This window comes from Salvia hispanica, chromosome 3, assembly GCF_023119035.1.
Source record: "Salvia hispanica cultivar TCC Black 2014 chromosome 3, UniMelb_Shisp_WGS_1.0, whole genome shotgun sequence".
Classification (NCBI taxonomy): Eukaryota; Viridiplantae; Streptophyta; class Magnoliopsida; order Lamiales; family Lamiaceae; genus Salvia; species Salvia hispanica.
The window spans coordinates 2507161-2526454 of record NC_062967.1 but is presented as its reverse complement, the minus strand read 5'-3'; the positions used below and the strand labels follow the sequence as shown (position 1 = coordinate 2526454).

The 19294-nt window shown below is 38.0% G+C and overlaps 5 protein-coding genes across 5 annotated transcripts; 3 read left to right on the top strand and 2 right to left on the bottom strand.

The window, feature by feature from the left end:
- Positions 1-417: 417 nt before the first annotated feature.
- On the top strand, positions 418-5047 carry LOC125212642 (cyclin-A2-2-like). The gene is made up of 12 exons (XM_048112858.1): positions 418-589; positions 1574-1920; positions 2043-2319; positions 2692-2825; positions 3011-3103; positions 3306-3439; positions 3690-3765; positions 3999-4075; positions 4172-4205; positions 4289-4438; positions 4526-4660; positions 4742-5047. Exons 2-12 carry the CDS (start codon positions 1618-1620, stop codon positions 4793-4795), a joined length of 1467 nt encoding a protein of 488 aa, XP_047968815.1. The 5' UTR covers positions 418-589; positions 1574-1617; the 3' UTR covers positions 4796-5047.
- Positions 5048-5703: 656 nt separating this feature from the next.
- On the bottom strand, positions 5704-8518 carry LOC125216104 (serine/threonine protein phosphatase 2A 57 kDa regulatory subunit B' kappa isoform-like). The gene is made up of 2 exons (XM_048117729.1): positions 6591-8518; positions 5704-6299 (listed from the first exon to the last, which is right to left on the bottom strand). The coding sequence occupies exons 1-2, from the start codon at positions 7704-7706 to the stop codon at positions 5961-5963; spliced, it is 1455 nt and encodes a 484-aa protein (XP_047973686.1). The 5' UTR covers positions 7707-8518; the 3' UTR covers positions 5704-5960.
- Positions 8519-10125: 1607 nt separating this feature from the next.
- LOC125216105 (E3 ubiquitin-protein ligase At1g63170) lies at positions 10126-13418 on the top strand. Its single transcript, XM_048117730.1, has 5 exons — positions 10126-10285; positions 10857-11648; positions 12300-12425; positions 12525-12810; positions 12950-13418. Exons 2-5 carry the CDS (start codon positions 10993-10995, stop codon positions 13157-13159), a joined length of 1278 nt encoding a protein of 425 aa, XP_047973687.1. The 5' UTR covers positions 10126-10285; positions 10857-10992; the 3' UTR covers positions 13160-13418.
- A 515-nt stretch (positions 13419-13933) lies between these two features.
- Positions 13934-16724, top strand: LOC125216103. Its single transcript, XM_048117728.1, has 3 exons — positions 13934-14051; positions 14600-14832; positions 14914-16724. Exons 2-3 carry the CDS (start codon positions 14676-14678, stop codon positions 16698-16700), a joined length of 1944 nt encoding a protein of 647 aa, XP_047973685.1. The 5' UTR covers positions 13934-14051; positions 14600-14675; the 3' UTR covers positions 16701-16724.
- Positions 16721-19191, bottom strand: LOC125214941 (pentatricopeptide repeat-containing protein At3g04760, chloroplastic-like). Its single transcript, XM_048116179.1, has 4 exons — positions 18600-19191; positions 17254-18224; positions 17045-17124; positions 16721-16877 (listed from the first exon to the last, which is right to left on the bottom strand). Exons 1-4 carry the CDS (start codon positions 18886-18888, stop codon positions 16721-16723), a joined length of 1497 nt encoding a protein of 498 aa, XP_047972136.1. The 5' UTR covers positions 18889-19191.
- Between the last annotated feature and the right edge of the window lie 103 nt (positions 19192-19294).

Here is a 19294-nt window from a genome sequence, read left to right as displayed (position 1 = left end):
ACGAACATTATTAAAAATACGTGATAAATTTTATGGAACGAATGGGGTAAAAAAATCAAATCCTCTCGATGATTGATTGAAGAACATACATACCTAAATTGAAAAGGTGATACATTCCTTCCATACCATTAGTACACGTATTTAATTAGTGATACATTCCTACTACCATTTATATCCATTTTTATTTTTTATTTGTTTTTCTTGTTAAGGTATTTCAGGGACTAAATATTTGACCAAATTGGGTTAATTCAAAATAGAAAGTAAACCATGAAATCGGAGAGGGCGTGGCCGTAGCAAAAATCAGGAGTGGAGGTAGCGGAATTGTATTATTTGGAAATTCAGAGGTTTTGAACTATGCCTCAGCCCGCTCTTATGCAACGCTCCTCCTTATAAATATCCTCACACACATTACACGCACTTCTCCCTTTCCTCCACACTCACTCAACGAGCTCACTAAACCTATACATACATTTTGAATTTCTGTATCGACGCACTTCGCTTGATGATCGATCTGCTCAATTCGAGAGGCTAACGCTGCTCTACAAAGCTCTGTAGCTGCAGTAGCGAGCTTGGTCCTCCGATTTTCTGTGTGCGTCTCTGTTTTTTCTCGGTGTTCACGGAATTTATGCATTTTTTTGCGTTTATTTATATTTTTTGTGCTGATGTTTCTGCTTTGTGTGAGTGTTGCCGTGTTTATGAGTTTTGTTTGATTTTGAAATGAAAATGTTGTTGCTCATTTTTTTTTCGAGCATTTTTCTGCTCTGATTTTGCAATTTTGAAGTATTTTGCATAGATCTGAGTTGGAGGCTCGATTTTCAGTTTTGCGTTTCTGGTATTAGCTTGAGCTTTGAGGAGCTTTGTTTTCGCTAATTTTGTAGCTCATTTTGTGTTTGTAATATGTCTGGTCTTTTTTTTTAAAAAAAAGAGCGGAAATGGCAATGTGAGTGAAATAAGGAAGTTATATTTGAAGATTTGGGGAGAATTAGGAAACATTTTCACAATGTGGCTGGGTTATTAGTGTTTAGTTGAAATGAACAGATTCTACTGAAATTTGATTAGAATTAGGATTTTTACTTTGTATATCACAGATTTGCTAAATTTGATTAGAATTAGTATTTTTAATTTGCTAAGTAATTCGAGAAAGTGACCCTAACATTTTGAAAATTTATAGCTTTGTTGGATTTCTTGCTTTCCCATTTGTAATTTGAACTGACATTGACTTTAATTTTGGTAAAGTTTGAATTTGCGATTTGTTTGACTTTGCAAATCAATGTAAAATGTGGCACAAGATTTAGTATATTTACTTGTTTTCTTGGTTTGTGTCTAAAGCATGTAATGATTAAAGATGTATGACTTCAAGTTAAAACAAGTATAATTTGCTTCAATGCCTATTGTAATTTAATTTCTCTATAAACTGAATAAAAGCTCAGAGTTAAAAGGCATGAGCAAAGGAATAAAGCACCAAATGCTAATCTGATGAAATATTTGAATATGCACAGTGCTTATATTGATAGGCTACGTTTGAAAGGAGATCTAGCTTGTTTTTAACATGCATTCTTTGTAATCCTTGCAGCAATCATGAAGGCATGCTAATTTGGTTCCAGAGACTCTTATTCAATGAAGCATGCAGTCATGAATGACGAGAATAGGTCATCCAATCTTGGGGAGCCTACTGCAAGAGTCACAAGAGCACGAGCGAAATTATTAGGCTCATCAAGTGGATTGCCACCACTATATCCTAGAGCAAAACAAGATGACAAACGGGTCTCACGAGCAAGCTTGAAAAGAGCTGCACCTGACAAACAAGCAGAGAGTTTGGCCGCTTGTCGCCCGCACAAGAAAAGGGCTGTTCTTAAGGATGTAACAAATGTCAACTGTGGAAAATTGTACATAAACTGCATTAATGCAGCGAAAGGTCAGGTGAGAACGATACCACCGGAGGTTCTCCACCTCTCATATTTCACTTTGTCATTTTCTTCTCCAATCTTCGATCAATATTTGTGGAATACTGTCTCATAAGTCATTGCATTGGACATTATCAGCCTATCAGGCAGGACGGAAAAGGATCTTTACAGAAGAAGGGAAAGGTGGAACCTGCTTGTTTGGCTAAAGAATCCGAGGGTGTGGAAGTTAAAGTTGAAAACATTGTGGATGAGATACACGAGGTTAAGGCGGAGGGATCCCAGGATATTTTTCCTGCTGTAGACTTGCCAACTGAACCAACTGAAATTACAAATGAAGAAGTGTCAGCTGCAGCAGATTTGGTTCCTCTGAAGTTAGACATCAAAATTTTTCCATTACGGGGTCCATCTGATAGAGGTTAGATTTTGTACCTAGATTCTCAATACAACATACTCACCTACATAGCTTGGATTTTAGTCACTGCAATTGATGGGATTGGTACTTATATTCAATACTCAAGAGATTCTTGAAGCAAGGCACTTGGAAAAGATCAAATTAAAATAACTGAAGATAAAGTTAGCTGAAACTGCAGGTGTTTAAGTAGTTTGATCATTTAACCCATGGAATTCTGTGTATTCATTATGGTGCTCAATACTTGCCATAAGGTGCAAATTTAACTGCATAGAGGTTATAGAAATCCATTCTAGTTTAAACTTAACTAGATGATCATATTATGTTCTCCTAGCTACTTTTGACTCCACACTTGACATTTTTTGGCTGACCATGCAGGTGTAGGTGCGCTTTGCATAAAAGAGGAGAGCTTGGAAGAAAGGGGAGTTATTGATATAGATTCAAGACACAGGGATCCGCAGATGTGTAGCCTCTATGCAGCTGATATATATACTAGTTTATTTGCAAGACAGGTTTGTGCAGACTTTCTAAATGCTAATAAGCCATAATTTGTTTCTTCTTTTATCTGAATATGTGGGTGGCTCAGCATGGGATTATCAGAGGTCTTGCGTGATATTGCTTTCACAAGTACTAGTTGATTATGATGAATTATGTGCAAACTTCTTTTATCCATTATTAATTATGTTTGTTCTTTCAGGTTGATCGAAAGCCTTCACCAGATTACATGGAAAAGTTGCAGCTGGACATCACCAAGGGCATGCGGGGTATTTTGATTGATTGGCTTGTTGAGGTAGTTTGCTTACTCTTAGACCAGCTGAGCTCTTATCTATATACTACCACCATCTTTCCTTTGACTTGCTAAAGATTTTCCCATATGAACTCTATGTAGGATCGGTTAGATGTTTATTACAATTTCACAGAATATACAATCAGATTTTACACATCAATCCCTTTTGTAGTCTTACATTTTATTTATACTTCCTCTTTCTCAGGTTTCGGAAGAATATGCGCTGGTTCCTGATACTCTCTACCTCACTGTAAATCTTATAGATAGATACCTGTCTGAGAATTATATTGAGAAGCAAAAGTTGCAACTTCTTGGTGTAACATGCATGCTAATTTCATCGTAAGTTGTTCACCATTTTCTATTTACTTCAAGGAAAAAAAATGCAACAAACTGTATGGTTTGTTTTTTTGTTACATGCAACCATATTTCATTTTCTTTTCTATGCACCACTCATATTAAAAGGTGTTGGTGGTCATTAGATCAGTTTTCTTCAATTATATCAAGATAGTGAGTTTAGTAAGCAGGAGATTTTGTTTTCATGTTTTGTCAACTTTGTATACTGATATATTTACTGCTGATTATCCTGTAGGAAGTACGAAGAAATTTGTGCCCCTCGCGTGGATGAATTTTGCTTTATCACCGACAACACGTACAAAAAGGAAGAGGTGCTCATTTCTCTTAAAAACAACCATTTCCATCTTGCATAGCTATTGAATCATTTTCTCTATTGTTAGTTTTATCTTAGTGCTTCCTTTTACAATACTTAGGAAAGATGTTGCTCGTGTACCAAAATTTGATAATAGCATAGCAGTCCTAAACTATTCTAATTTTAAGTTTTAAGTTAACTACCAAAATCTCTCATTCTGCATATGCTAAATTGGTAGATATGCATTGACAGGTAGTGAAAATGGAAAGCCGTGTTCTGAACCTCTTGAGATTCCAAATATCCGTGCCCACTCCCAAGAAGTTCCTCAGGTATGCGCGGCATCTTTAACTCAGCAATCTCTACCTGTTTTAATTTCACACCGAGCGCTGACTCTCTTTAACTTTTCATGTGCTTGTTAACTGAAGGAGGTTTATTCAAGCAGCACAAGCTTCTTATAAGGTAGATAAAAAGCCTCTGAATTAGTTGCTCGTTTCTATCGAAAGAAGTTACTTCGACTTGACAAAACTGCTCCCATTTCTCAGGTTCCTTCTGTAGAGCTGGAATTCCTGGCAAATTACTTAGCAGAACTAACTCTCATCGAGTACGGTTTCCTCAAATACCTTCCATCCCTAACCGCCGCCTCTGCCATATTCCTAGCTAGATGGACTCTTGACCAGTCGGAAAATCCATGGGTTCGTATTCCTAACGCCACTCAATCCTCTCATTCCTCCCATTTTCGAGTTCAACTATCAAAATACCAATAAAATCATCTCTTGCAGAACCCGACTCTGGAGCACTACACGAGGCACAAGGCATCAGAGCTGAAAAACACAGTTCTAGAATTGCAAGACTTGCAGCTAAACACAAAAGGAAGCATGCTCAACTCCATCCGTGACAAGTACAAGCAACCTAAGGTAACCAAGACAGAATCCTTCTATCCACAAACAAGTTAAGTTGCAGTTTTTCGCATTCATCTAACGTGTTGTTTGTGACAGTTCAAATGCGTCTCTACTCTGCGGTCACCAAAATCTGTTGAGTCGCTATTCTAAACATAACAGCCTCGTCTACTGATAATATTTACTGCAACCAGCTGACTTGGTGAAGACCAGCCACCCCCGGCAGATAAGTGGACACTAATGGACGCCGTCCCCATTCTTTACTTGTACATCTTGCAGCATCTGTTAATCCCACCCATTGATTTTGTAAACCAATCAACTCTGGTGCTTCCAGAAAGGCTTTTGTAACGGCATGAATGTAATGTGGAGCTACTACTATTTTATAAAAGCACATAATGTTTCTCATCTTTTTTTTTTTTTTTTTGAGTTGGTTGTGAGAATTCTGGTAACTTAGCTAAAAAACAACTTAGCTGTATTTTCTTGCTTCTTGAATCTGTCGATCAACATATTCGTCATTACATCAATGGTGGTAAGTTATTCCTAATAAATTTGACTTCTCTCTCTCATCTCCAAACTTCTGAAAAGAAAGTTTAAAATTTTAGGATCGGTGGTGTGATCTTTGGGTTTATAAATTTTATCTTTGCACTAAATTTTAACGTATGTTATATCTAACCCATTCCATCTCCTGAAATTTCATAGTCCAAGACTCCAAGCCATGTTACATCAAATAATTTAAACCTCGACTGATTTTTTTTTCCATACAGGTCTTAAAAATTAATTTGTTACTACTAGTAAGAGCGTCTCCGGTGGCAGACTTCCCGGTGAAGATGCTCTAATAGTTTAAAATAAAAATTTGTTCATCAATTATTCATTATGTGATTAAAAAATTAAAATTCAATTTTAACTGTTTTTTTTTTGTAACAAGTCTGTCCCATAAATGGGACCCGAGTTTAACAATTTTGGAGATGGGTTGTATGAAAGAGTGAGGTTATAGATGAGTTGAGAGATATACAAGATAATAATTATAATTAAGTTGGCCAAAAAAAGGTAGGAAAACAAGAAACAAAGTGAAAAAGGAAATGACTAACAAACAACAGTTAGTTCAGCAAAAATATGAACTAAGGCAGAGACCCTTCCCATGCCCTTTCTGGGGAAGAGAAATAGACATTTAAACATTGAAACAGCAGATTCTGATTAGGGTTTGTAACACCAGGCTGGGCGTCCTTACCATGCCAACGACAGCGATTCCGACACGGCTCCTTCTCGGTTTCCCCCACCGCAAAAACCCCCAAGGCAAGCAGAATCATCAACGCCGACTCTACACCAAGTTTACCAGAACTGCAGTCCTACCCGTCACCGGCTGGAGACTCGCGGCATTCTCCAGACGCTCCCACACTTCCTTCCGTCTCTCCACCTCCGACTTTTTACGCGCTTGGTCCTCCTTGTAATTTGCAATGCAGGCCACAATCAATGTGTCGTCCATCTCTGCCAGCATCCGTTTCACGTTTAGAGTCAAGTTCAGGACAGCCTGGTTCCAGTGGTGCTCTGCGTTTCTTTCCAGAGCTGGGAAGACTATTGGCACAATGACTTGCCGGTTGTGCGCGATTAGGTTCACCACTTGATCGTTGTTCCACAGGAAAAGAGCCCTTTCGGCTACCTGCATAGTCACCATTGATGTATAAAGACGAAACTTGCTAAAATAGAGAAGCTCTCAAGAGAATAAATGAGGGTTCAAGAGCAAACAACGTCATGTGAAATACACCGACCAGCAAAAATATATCTCGATCAAAAAAACCATTCCTGCAAACTTGTCTTAGAGTGTACACAAATTGAAGATTTGCACTAGAAACAAATAGTATTAAGCATAAGTAACTACACCAAACAAAACAATCGATATCGTGTAACAAGTTGAACTAAACTCCAAAAGCCAACGAAGGAAACCATTTACCTGAAAATGGTAGCTATTAATGCAGTGACCAAGACGCCAAAACAGAGGAACCATGACTTTTTGAAACTCGGCCATGTTAATTATTTCAAGAATCTCCTCCAACTGACCCAAAAACATCACCTCCTTCTGGCTATTCGTGACGGGCCAATATTTCAAAAGCCCCTTAATCACACAACCAGCCAGCTTCGGTTCCTTCTCAATAAACTGGCTCACACAATATGACAGCTGCTGAAAGTAAACCGCCAATGACTTTGGCTTGTGCAGAGGAATCAGTACCCTTGAAAGAAAGATCTTGTGTTCCTCCTTTAGAGGCAGAGCGAATCCGGTGATCACACTCCCAAAAATCTCTAACAACTCTGCAATCCCATTATGTTTCTCCGTCTCAAACACGAATCTGTAGAACACACTGCTCATACACTTCCTTATAAATGGCCGATGAACCATGAACTTCCCATATACCCTATGAAGAATCGCCTTCAAACAGTCCCTTTCCCGGGGATCCTCTGAATCAAACAAGTCGATGATTTTCAGAATAAAGGCGCAATTGATATATTTCTTGGCGACTTTAGTTTCCAAAGAGGGCGAAGTCACAAACTTGAGCAGGAAATCATACACCATCTGTAAGTGCGCCCAGGCCGGATCAAATGTTGGCTCGTCATCATTGTCATTCTCACCTGAATTCGAGCTACTAGACCGAATACTTGGTGGGAAAACACGAAACAAGTTAACTGAGCACATCTTGCAAGAAGCTAAAATCGCAGGCTCTGTGAATTTCAGGGGGCACTGCGATACAAAATCAAGCAGCTCGAGCAATGTGGCTCGTTTAAGCTCCTTTTCTTGAACATTCTTCATGGGATCAGTGAAATCAAACACTACACAGCAGAGGCTCAGCTTACTTATGAAAAGATTCATCTTCTCCGAGGTCGGAACGTCCTTGAAGGCTTGTAACGGCTTGATTCCAGCAATCACACAGGCCGGAAAGACTGCGGCCGAAGCTTTTTTCGCAGCAGGGCCGCCAGCAGATGACGAATTCGGCCCCGGGCTAGGGCTTCTTGGAGAATCAGAATCTGATTTCTGGGATTTCCGAGGCAACTTACCAAGAATTTGTTTCCACATTCTGGCTTCTCGAGGATTTATCTAAGGAAAAGCTCAAGAATATAGCTCTAAGGAAAAAGACTGAAACTTTAGTGCTTCAAATTAAAGGCATTTTGGAGTAAAGTATAGGGAATGAAAGAAAACCTAACCCACAAACATAATAACAACCAATGATGATTAAAAAAAAAATTGGGCACCTGAGAAAAAAACCAACCTAAATTGAGAAATATCCTAAACAATCGCATAAACTACACAAAAATACGAGATCTCTACACAATTTCTGAACAAAATAGCTATAAATTCATCAATGCACCCCCAGAATTCCTCAGCTGCACCCAACCAGAATCCAATGAACAACCCACCGCAGCAGAAACCATAATTCAAAAGTGAGAGAAACTGAATCAATCCTTCAAGGGCTAAAAAATCCGAAGAAATCAACAGATAAAAACCTAGGATTCCCCAAATTGAGGAGAGGGGACAAAATTGCAAAAACCACAAACACACATTATGATTAGAGGGGGGAAAAAGCTGGGATCTTCAGTTACACATATACATTGTGTTATGATATATGTGCAATAAAGGTGTATGTGTTCGTGGATGCCAAAAACCTAGGAAATTTGCCATTGATGGGCTGAGAAAGAGAGGGGCGTCGTCAATAATTTCATCACAAATTTTCTTTTTTTTTTGCGGTTGTTTGTTTCAAGAATTCAAAATGGAAGGGAAGAAAACAAATTGGGAATTGGAAGGAAATGAGAAATGGAAATGATGATGCTTGCGCTTTTTCACAGTGGTTCAGAGTGAAGATCCACCATCACCACGACATGGGATTTCGCCTTTTGGTCCATTCTTTTTTATCAAATGTTTCCTATTTTTCATTTTATTACAAATTTTGTGATGCATATTTTATCATACTCCGTTTTTTCATAATTTCAATAATGATTTTTTATAGAATCACAATAATTTAAATATAAGTAGTCTTTTAAAAAAATGAAAGAATTTTAATTCATTTAAAGAAATTGTAAATGTGGCATGTGCCAAGATTGTGGGCTCTCAAAAAAGGAACTTTTATCATTGGAAATTTGTGTCTCCGGATATATAGGCAACCTATTGATAAAATGTCATATGGTATAGTTCATTTCATATTTATGAAGATAGTGTCATGTATCTTGCATATTAGGCCACTCTTGAAATATCATGATTATTAGGAAGTTGATATTATATTACTACTTCACCATGTTATTTCAAAATTTGCAGTTACACGATGATTGTCAATTTAAAAATATTTGAACCAAGATTGGAGTAATAGAACCGATAAGACCGATCTAGTTCAAATTGAGAATGTTCGATTCCAAAACAAAAATGGTAATCATCAATCAAAATTGTTAGTTTCAATCCGCTACCCAAACATCTCTTAACTGTACACATTTTTCTTCAATGATAGGTAGGAGTATTTTTTTTCAATATACCTACAATTTTTTATTTTATGATCAAATATGAAAAATACAATTTTATAGTACATCTTTAACACAGAATATGCATTTAAAGTTGTAGTTATAAAATGTGAAACAAACTCCATCTCATATAAATAAGATCAATGGATGAGATTGAGTCATACCTACTACACTAACTACAAGAGTTAGTACAAACTCCATCTTATATGAACATTTCCCTACTTATGAATTTAAGGTTATGAACTAAATTTTGGAGACAAATGTATCAATAGGCTAAAATTTTAAAAATACAAAAAATATACTTACATGATCTTTCTTTCATAAAAAATGTAGTAACCCGTAAGTAGGTCCGGATCACCTAATGCATTCCCTAATCCATTTCCTTCTCCACCCCTCACAAACATATTACTCCCTCCGTCCGCGAATAAGAGTCCCGGTTCACTTTTACCATAAATGGCAATAGGGTCCCACCTTCCACTAACTCATTTCACTCACATTTCATTAGGTGATCCGGATTGCCCGTCCGGTCTGAAAATTGATATGGATAGCCCGAACTATAACATGAAAATTCTAAATTTTAAAATCGCAAACCAACCTATTTTCGTGATAGAAGCTCTCAATTCTCATCATCTTCTGAAAAAACAATAGAAAAATAATAAATGCAAAACTTGTTTAGAACAAGACTAACTTATGTATAGGTCAGAGAAAACATTTAAGACAACAAAATATAGAATATGAGGATTAATCATATTTTTCATGTGAAAGTGGAGTAAGTGCGTAATGACGTTGATCATTAAGAATGTACTATACTTAATTACTAATTACCCACCTAACCATAATCAGGGGTACAATAGTCTTTCTCGTTTTTTCCAAAAAATTTCCAAATCGAACGGCTCAAAATAAGAGAAATAATTAGATATGAAAAATCTGACGTCATAAAATTATTATAAAGAGATGAGGAAGAAAAATGAGCCAAAGAGTCGTAAATACTACTCCGTATGTAAATAATTCCAATATTTGGAAAATAGGAAAAATCCAACTGTTGAAGAAGCTTGAATGACCCATCAACAAAAGGAGCTTCCATCTACCAGAAAATTTGACTCTGATTCTCAGCCTTCGCCAAACCCTAGTTTGAGGTGATTTATACGGGTGAGTAATTAGATTGTTAATTTGATTAGTTGCTAGTGTTAGTACATAGGTTTTGCACATTTTTAATTCGTGAATGGTTAATTGATTAATGGCTTCGTTTTACTTCTCCAATTCTATACGGTTTTGATTTTGATTTTGAGTTTACTATGTGTTTGGACTGTGGGCGGGTATTGCGGAGATGGTCAACGATCTAATGGTTCAAAAAATATTCAATTTGGGGTTGTTGGAATTAGCTGGGGTTGTTGGAAATTGGAGTAATTCTGCTATTTCTTTGGTATTTTTGGTGTTGTTTTTAGCTTGTGTGATGGTTTTTTGGTTTCAATTTAACTTTTTTAGGTAACTGGAATTGTGTAGACTAATTCTATTTCTGTTTGTGGAATTCTGCTTCTAATTCGGTATAGTTTGAAGATATAAGCGTTGTTCTTTGAGCTATTTGGATATAATCTTTCTCCAGAAGCTTTTCTGCGGTGATTATTTGGCTTTGTTTTGATTGAGAGATGTAATTTGTGTACGAGTGTAATGAATGGAACGAGTTAGCTTCTAATGTTTATGCTTTATGTGGTGTGAACAGATAAGGTCGAACAACGCCCTTAAGCTCGGAGATATTACTGCTACTTAAATTTCAGCATTGTAGGAAAGGATCTGAAGGTTTTTACTAGGCCATTGTCCCATGTTTCCAGAGTGTTGTCTAGGGTTGGCAGACTTGAATGGATTTTCCCATTCTGGGACATCATCATAAAATTTTAACTGACGAAACTGATTTGTTGATGGAGGGAGTTAACAGTCGCAGTGATACTGAACACGTTATTGACATAACAAGCAGTGGTAGTGCTTCTTCATCTAATTCATCCCATGAGAGGCCATCACCTGGTTTGGAACAGCAAAGAAGTGAAGACCTGCCATCTACTAGTTCTAGGGTTCCCCTTTATCAGCCTCAACCTTCTACTGCCAGTGGGTCAATCTCAAGGAATTCACTAAGTCGAAGAGGAAGTACTCGCAACCGACAAAGAAGTCCATTAAATTCCGGGTTATGGATATCTGTTGAGCTTATATTAACAGTCAGCCAAATTATAGCAGCTATTGTTGTCTTTTCCTTGTCAAGAAGTGAGAAACCGCATGCCCCTTTGAGAACATGGGTTGTTGGATATGCATCTGGCTGTTTGGCAATACTTCCTCTTCTATATTGGCGTTTTAAACATCGTAATCAAAGTCAAGAGCAGGACTCATCTCAGAACGGACAAGATGCTTCCCTGAGCAATAACTCTGCTCTTCCTTTCTCAAGGAGATCAATAAACAGAGAAGACAGCTGGACAACTGGTACAACAACTAGAAGCACTCAAAGTAATGAATTGCTGAATTCGAGGTAATGGGTATTTCAGCATTTATGAATGCAATGCTATGTGGCTTCTTTTGACTCGTCATCTTCATGATCAAAGATTTTGCATAGCAGCTATGGAAAAGTTTACTGATCCTTATATGGTTGTCATGATAAAGGAAAAGTTAGGTAACATGTCATAGAGAAGCTTATGTTGAGTGGGCTTTTAGTCCCCCCCAAAGATTGGTTCATACAGATTTTTGTTATTCATTGGAGATCAGGGTTGGGGCTGGGTTGCTAAAGATACATGCTGGAATTATTAATTTTTATTTGTTTTTTCTTCTGGTTGTTGGTTGGGGACGGTATTCTGGCTTTATATTGAAGCTGCTTTTAACTTATTTATAAAACTTGATAAAACATTCTTTGGAAATGTTTAGTGGGGCCATACACTCTACACTTGATGTTGCTGATATTCGAGCTAATCTATTAGTACTACAGTTTACACATGCTTCTTCCACAACATAGTTGTAGCGTTGGGTTATCTTTTTGCCAGTCCTGTAGTGTAAGAAGAAGACATGTTGACTCTTGGAAGCTGTGTCACTTTTTCTATGTAGAAACTAGGAGTCTTATGAAAACTTTCTTGTGATATTTCAAGTACTTGCACATAGGCAGCTAATATATCTGCGCTTAATGTGTCAGGCTTAAGGTATTTGTCGAATATTTAAAGCTAGCTTTGGACTGCTTCTTTGCTGTGTGGTTTGTCGTTGGAAATGTATGGATTTTTGGAGGCCACTCGTCGTCTGCTGAAGCTCCAAATTTATACAGGTACTGCATGGGAAATATATTTACTTGCTAGAGCCAGTATGCATGGAAAATGTTTCTTATCTAATGATGCCAATTGGTTTGCAATTTTTCTACTTGCAGGTTGTGCATAGTGTTTCTGACCTTCAGCTGTATCGGTTATGCTATGCCTTTTATTCTGTGTGCTACGATCTGCTGCTGCCTCCCCTGTATAATATCAGTCCTGGGCATCAGAGAAGATTTTACTCAGAACCGTGGAGCTACTCAAGATTCGATTAACTCTCTCCCAACCTATAAATATAAAATCAAGAAAAACAAGAACAGTAAGGAACATAGCTCTAATGCAACCGAGGGTGGGATAGTGGCTGCTGGAACGGAGAGAGAGCGCGTAATATCAGGAGAGGATGCTGTAAGCTTCACATATCTCCATCTTAAACAATGCGATTAAGTTTCTCACAACTCTCGCTCTTGATCAGCAATTTGGTTGTTGATACGTTATCTGCAAATGCATATGACCTTTGTTTGAATTATTATGCTCTCCTCAACAGGTTTGTTGCATTTGCTTAGCGAAATATGTCAACAATGACGAGCTCAAGGAGCTACCTTGCGCTCATTTCTTCCACAAGGACTGCGTGGATAAATGGCTGAAAATCAACGCCACGTGCCCACTCTGCAAAGCCGAGGTTGGTGATACCCTTTTCAGCTCGCTCACTGCAGCAACTGCCAGCCTGCAAAACAGCACCATGCTGTATCGGTGAGGAAAAATAAACGCAAAAAAAGAGCTCGGATGAACTTACAAATTGTTCGTTCGCCAACTGTGCATAGTCGATCATGAGGAGGCCTAGACCCGCAATCCTATCCTGTGGTTTTTGGGCCGAAATCGCAATTCTACTGTTGTACTTTGATCTATAAGTGTTCTTTGCCTAGTATACTGTGAATTGTGAAGAACATTGCCATGTATTTAAGGATGGGATAAATGAATTTATGTAATTGTAATGTAATATTGATTCATGTTCATTCACATACTAAAAACTGCCAAATTATTGAAAGGGTAATGATTTCACAATTCTAGAAAAAAAATAAAAAGCAATAATAGTACTCCATTTATCAAGCTAACTAGTACTACTCATAGCAAATTGTTACGATTGTACACTTCAAACCTTTTTCCCTCTAATATTTTTTCTTAAAATTCCACAACCTGAGGCTGCCACGTGTGATTTCCTCACCCTAAAAACAAAAAAAAATAATCTTTTTTTAATAAAAATATTACACTAAATAGTTATTCCATTTTTTACATTTTGAATAGTTTAAAAAATTAATAGTAGGAGTATCTTTTTATTTTAATAATTTTTTATTTTCTTATGGATGAATTTCATTTTTCAGTAATTGTTACTCCTTTAACTTCAAATTTGTACGGATAACGTGTCACCGTCTAACACGAGTTCGACTACAAATTAGCGCTTTCTCGATTACCATAAATGGCAAACATATCAAACATATTTGCCATTCTTTTTAGGGCTTCTTTTATCTCTCGCGCGCATACACGCAGTCACACACACACACATCTGTACTTGCGAAGAAATGCTTATATCCATCACTCAGCTGTTTCGTCGTCTTCATTCGTAGATTCGCATTTTCTACCTCCATTAGGTAATGCTCTGATTCTATGATTTCTATCTCATTTTATGCATGTGCCTGAAAATGCCTATCGTTTTATGCATATGAGTCGGTCGATATCTACGAAGATTGATTTGAATTTGGGGATTTTTTTCGTCAGTTGTTAATGTAGGGATAGGGTTTTAAAAAAGTAATGAATCTTTTGTAATTTTGTTCTCAGTTTTGGCTTAAAACGAATTCATTCATGGCTTAATTAAGCGAATCCAATGACAACTGATTCCAGTGTAGTAAGACATGAGTATATTTCTCGGCTATGAATATATGATATTAGGGCTCATCAGGTGGTTCAGATTTAAAGCATTTTTCATTCGTGTTTCTGCATGTTCAGCTCACGCGTTGCATTTGTTTTTAGTCGGTTTCTTGTTTTCTTAAAATTAGCTACTCCTATGTTTTATTTCTTTCATTGGTTGATTAATTTTTTTCTCTTTTTTAATGTTCTAATTTTCATTATTTAGGTAGTATCTTGATTCACTAGATTGCTTTTCTGGTTGTGATTTATTGAATACAATGTGCATGTGCAGGTCGATTTGGAGTATCAACAAATCAGTTACATCTATATTTGTGGTTTTTGCTTATGTTTTTCAACGTTGGTGCATCATGTCCAACAATTTGGTTTCCGAGTACCCAATCTCAGGTAGGCAGTTGGTTCAGATGGAGCATAGTTCTAGCTCTCTGGAATTTCCTATGAAAATGGTGGGCCAGGTATCAAGCAATCCTGAATCACACCATTTCTATGTACCAGCAGATCAAAGTGGTCTGTTAGAGTCATTCTCCAGCTCTGGGTTCACTACTCCAATGGTGTCTAATAATATGTTGGGCCATAATGAATCTTCAGGTGTTAGTATGGGATCAAACCCAGTTTGGACGTCAAACCATCTAGGTCCCAAGCATGCAAGTTCACCAAAAAGCATAGCTGCACAGAAGGCTTCATTCCCATTTAAACGGAAGGCTGAGGCAGAACCTTTGGCAAACAGTGCTACTTCTCAGCAGTTGGCACAGCCTCACAAGCGGCCAGCACATGTGGGATCTGATGCTAATTTCCCTGGATTTATGCAGCCTTCAGCACATCAAAAGAAAACTGCACAATCACAGTCTCGATTGAGCTCTCCAGTTACACCTGCTCAACCTATCAAGAAAATGATGCGGAATGACTCTATGCCCGGCAAGTCTGGCTTACAACAACGGGGGCAAACTGGAAAGAGGCAAACTGCTCAAATCAAATCAGCATCCAAGGCTCATTTGGATTCATCAGAAGGAGTAAGGTCCAAAATGAGGGAATCTTTGGCTGCAGCATTGGCTTTGGCTTGTCAGAACCAGGCGAATGCCTTGCTAACTGAGAAAAACCAGAGGGATACGGATAATCCCATGGACTCCCGGGATTCTCATGTCTCTGGTGCTAGTGAGGGAGGTCAGGTTCCTGTTTCTCATTCCGCAGAAGTTTTCCCTTCAAATGAATTGACTACACTTAACAAAACCAGTGGTTCTAAGGTGTTTCAGTACAGTTTACCTGATGAGGATGTTCCGTTTGGTGATAACTTCTTTGCTAAAGATGATCTTTTGCAGGGCAATGGGCTTTCTTGGGCATTTAATTTTGATATGCATATGGAAGAGGGTAAGGAAAGTCAGCATTCTGAAAAGTCTTTGAAAGAGGATGCTCTGGGGCACAAAGGAGGGGTTGAAACTTTGACACCAGAAGACTTGGCTTTCAAAATTGAAGCTGAGCTGTTTAAATTATTTGGTGATGTGAACAAAAAATATAGAGAGAAAGGCAGGTCTCTTTTGTTCAACCTCAAAGATCGTAACAATCTGGAACTGAGAGAAAGAGTCATGTCTGGAAAAATATCTCCGGAAAGGTTATGCTCAATGTCAGCTGAAGATCTTGCTTCTAAGGAGTTAACAGAGTGGCGTATGGCAAAAGCAGAAGAGTTGGCACAAATGAAAGTTTTACCTGATACTGAGGTTGATATAAGACGTTTGGTCAGGAAAACACACAAGGGTGAGTTTCAGGTAGAGATGGAGCATGATGATCTCATTGCTGCAGAGGTGTCTGCTGGGAGTTCTTTGTTAACACAACCTCACAAGAAAAAGGCTGTCGAATCTCAATCTCCTTCCGGGGCTAGTGTTAAAGATAAAGAGAAGGTTGCAGGCCAAGTGAGCAGTTCAGAAGGCCAGGATTTCACGGGCAGCCTGGTTATTCAGACAGATGAAACTGATCCAATGCAAGGAATGATGGTGGATGAACTGAAGGATGCTGACTTGCCTCCAATCGTTTCGTTAGATGAGTTTATGGAGTCCCTTGATACAGAACCTCCATTTGAGGATCTATCTGGAGATGCAGGGAAGAAGTCTCCTGAACCATATGATCCATCTAGAGAAAGCCTAAAACGTTCTAACAACCTTAGGGCTTCTAATCAAGCATCAGATGTACATAAAGATGCTAGCACCAAAAAGGCTTCTTTTTTCGAGAAACCTGACATGATGAAGGATTTGAGTGTTAGTCCTGTGAAAGAAACAGTTTGTCCTAGTGATGTACGGAATGCTGATTTGGTCTGGAATGGTCTCCTTCAGCTCAACACAGCATCCTCAGTCACAGTTGGTGGGCTGTTTTACAGGTATGCATAATTGAGGTTGTAAACCACAATCTAACATTTCAATATCTTTGCTCTGATCTTTAGCTTCATAATTAACAGCTTGTATTCGGTCTTCTTACAGCTACCCTTCTCCTGTTTGGATCCTTCGGGGATGCTGCCCCATGCGCGGATTGTTTCACCCAGTCGAGGGCTGCTTATTACCCGAATTCTGATGACAAAGGAACAGAAAGTGAGTTTTGGCTTAGGGCCTTTCAGGAGATTAACAACAAGACTTTAAGAAAGAAAGAAGGACTGTATTCTCTATTAGTATCTTCCATTTTCAAGAAAATTTACCAAACATATCGAACTCTATTATTTGTATAGCTTGAAGGAAACCTTTCATCCAACTCTTTAACTGCTTCTTTCAATGGTTTATAAGAAGCTTCATTAGGTTCACGTTCATCCACATTCATGTCCTTAAACAGATTGATAATTTCCCAAGAACATTCCTCTAATGAGCATTGCTCTGATTATTGTGTTGTAAATGAAGATATTAGGAGGAATGGCATTCTCTCGCAAATGGTCTCGCAGATGAAGGGCAATACGAGCTTTAAGCAGTCTGTTATTTTGCCAACTGTACAATAATACTGAATCAGAGATGTTAAGCTCACAACGTCAAGTTTTATTCCTTCATGTTCCATCTGCCACAAAATTCTCTGAACAATGGCTGAATTTCCTAGTTTACATGCAGCAGACAAAACAGTATTCAAGGAAATCAAATCAGGGCCATTGCTAGGCCACAAGATACAATCAAATAACTTGAAAGCTTCATAAAAATTTCTCTCTTTGCACAATCCCTTAAGAATTATGTTGTATGATCTATTAGTAGGTCTAAAACCCTTTTCCATCACACTCTGCATCAAGGACAAAGCTTCTCCAGAATTACTATCACAACACATGGAATGCAGATATATGTTGTAAACGGCAGTATCTACAGAGCAGTGCCTTAGTATAATATTGAGCAACAACTTATTGACGAACTCTACATTGCCCCTTTTCAACATGCCTCCAGCTAATGCGGCATGAGTATACATGTCAGGTGACAAGCCCTTTTGATCAATAAGTTGAATAAGATCATAAGCATCATCTACTCTACCTTGAGTGCAAAACTCACGGAGAACTATGTTGTATACAACTAAGTCAGGGTTATATCCGCTCTCTTCCATCTTTCCCAAAAGGTTCAGTGCCACATCAATTTTCCCGTCATCACAGAGAAACTTAATAAGTACTGTATAAGTGACCAGACTAGGCTTACAACCAACATTTTCCATTTCCTCTAAACAGAAAAAAGCTTCACGCCACAGCCTATCCTTACTAAAACCATAAACCAACGCAGTATAAGAGTAAACAGATCGCACGAATCCCTTCTTTTCTAAGAAACCAAAAAATGCTAATGCGACAAAAGTTTTACTGGATTTACATAAAGCCCAGAGTATGGGATTATAAATAATCCCCCCACAAAAGTATCCCTTTCCTGAAATCTTCACAAACAATGAAATTGCCACCTGAACCATCCCTACATGGCAAAGACCTTGGATCAAGACACTTATATCATACTGACTTGGAATATAGTTGACACTCAACATAATCTCAAGCAACATAACAGCATCAACTACACTTTCTGTTTTCAGTAGCTTTTTGAACAACTTTGACATAATTGTAAATGAAGGGGAAAACCCAGACGCCATCATCTCGCCTGCGATATACATTGCAGCTTTCGATCTTCCAACATAAATGAACCCATTCAAGAGTGTTTGATAAGTTAACAGATTCGGGCTTGGCCCAAATCTTTTCATCCCACTGTACACCTCAAACAACTCATCGAACGACACACTACCCGACTTTAAGAAATACCTGATCATAGCATTATAGTCATAAGTGGTAGGTTTACCCAGAACATTATCCCTCATGAAGTTCAGAGTCTCGAGGGCTTTGGTAATGCACCCCGAGGCAGCATGCCGCTGCATTCTCTGCTGCAACTCTCTGTATTCGCACGATTCCAGCAGCACATTGTCATCTGATGAGAAACCAGTATCTTGAGCAGCACAGCAAGAAGTGGAAATCCTCATAAAGTGGGACAGCGAAAAAAACCATCTTTTTCTCTTGGGTACAAAAGAACATTCTACAGAAAGTTCAGAAATTTTGCATAAACCCCAAAAATTAAACTGATGACTTATCATGCTGCAGCATATCAGCTACATTTTCAGATTCAGTCCAACGCCATTCTCATAAAATCAATCAACTTTGATTGCACCAGATAGCTTCAATGAACAAACAGATGGAACTCCACTTTGGGAAGGAAGAGAGCTGATTCCTCTGCTGAATGAAAAGACGTAAATTGAATTGTGCCCTTCGAAAATTTGGGAAGATGAATTCACACAGAATTTGATTGAATTGGTGGATAAACTCTATTATTAGCTTCCCGCCACGTTATAAATGAGTAATTGAGAGCACTACCTAAACCCTAACCCTTTTTGCCAAGAAATCTGGACGACAACGTTGTAATTTAGTTCTTGTATTTGGTACTGTGATTTTTATTTAATTATTGAATAAAAAATATTTTAATTAATTTTGTTCCTTTATAAA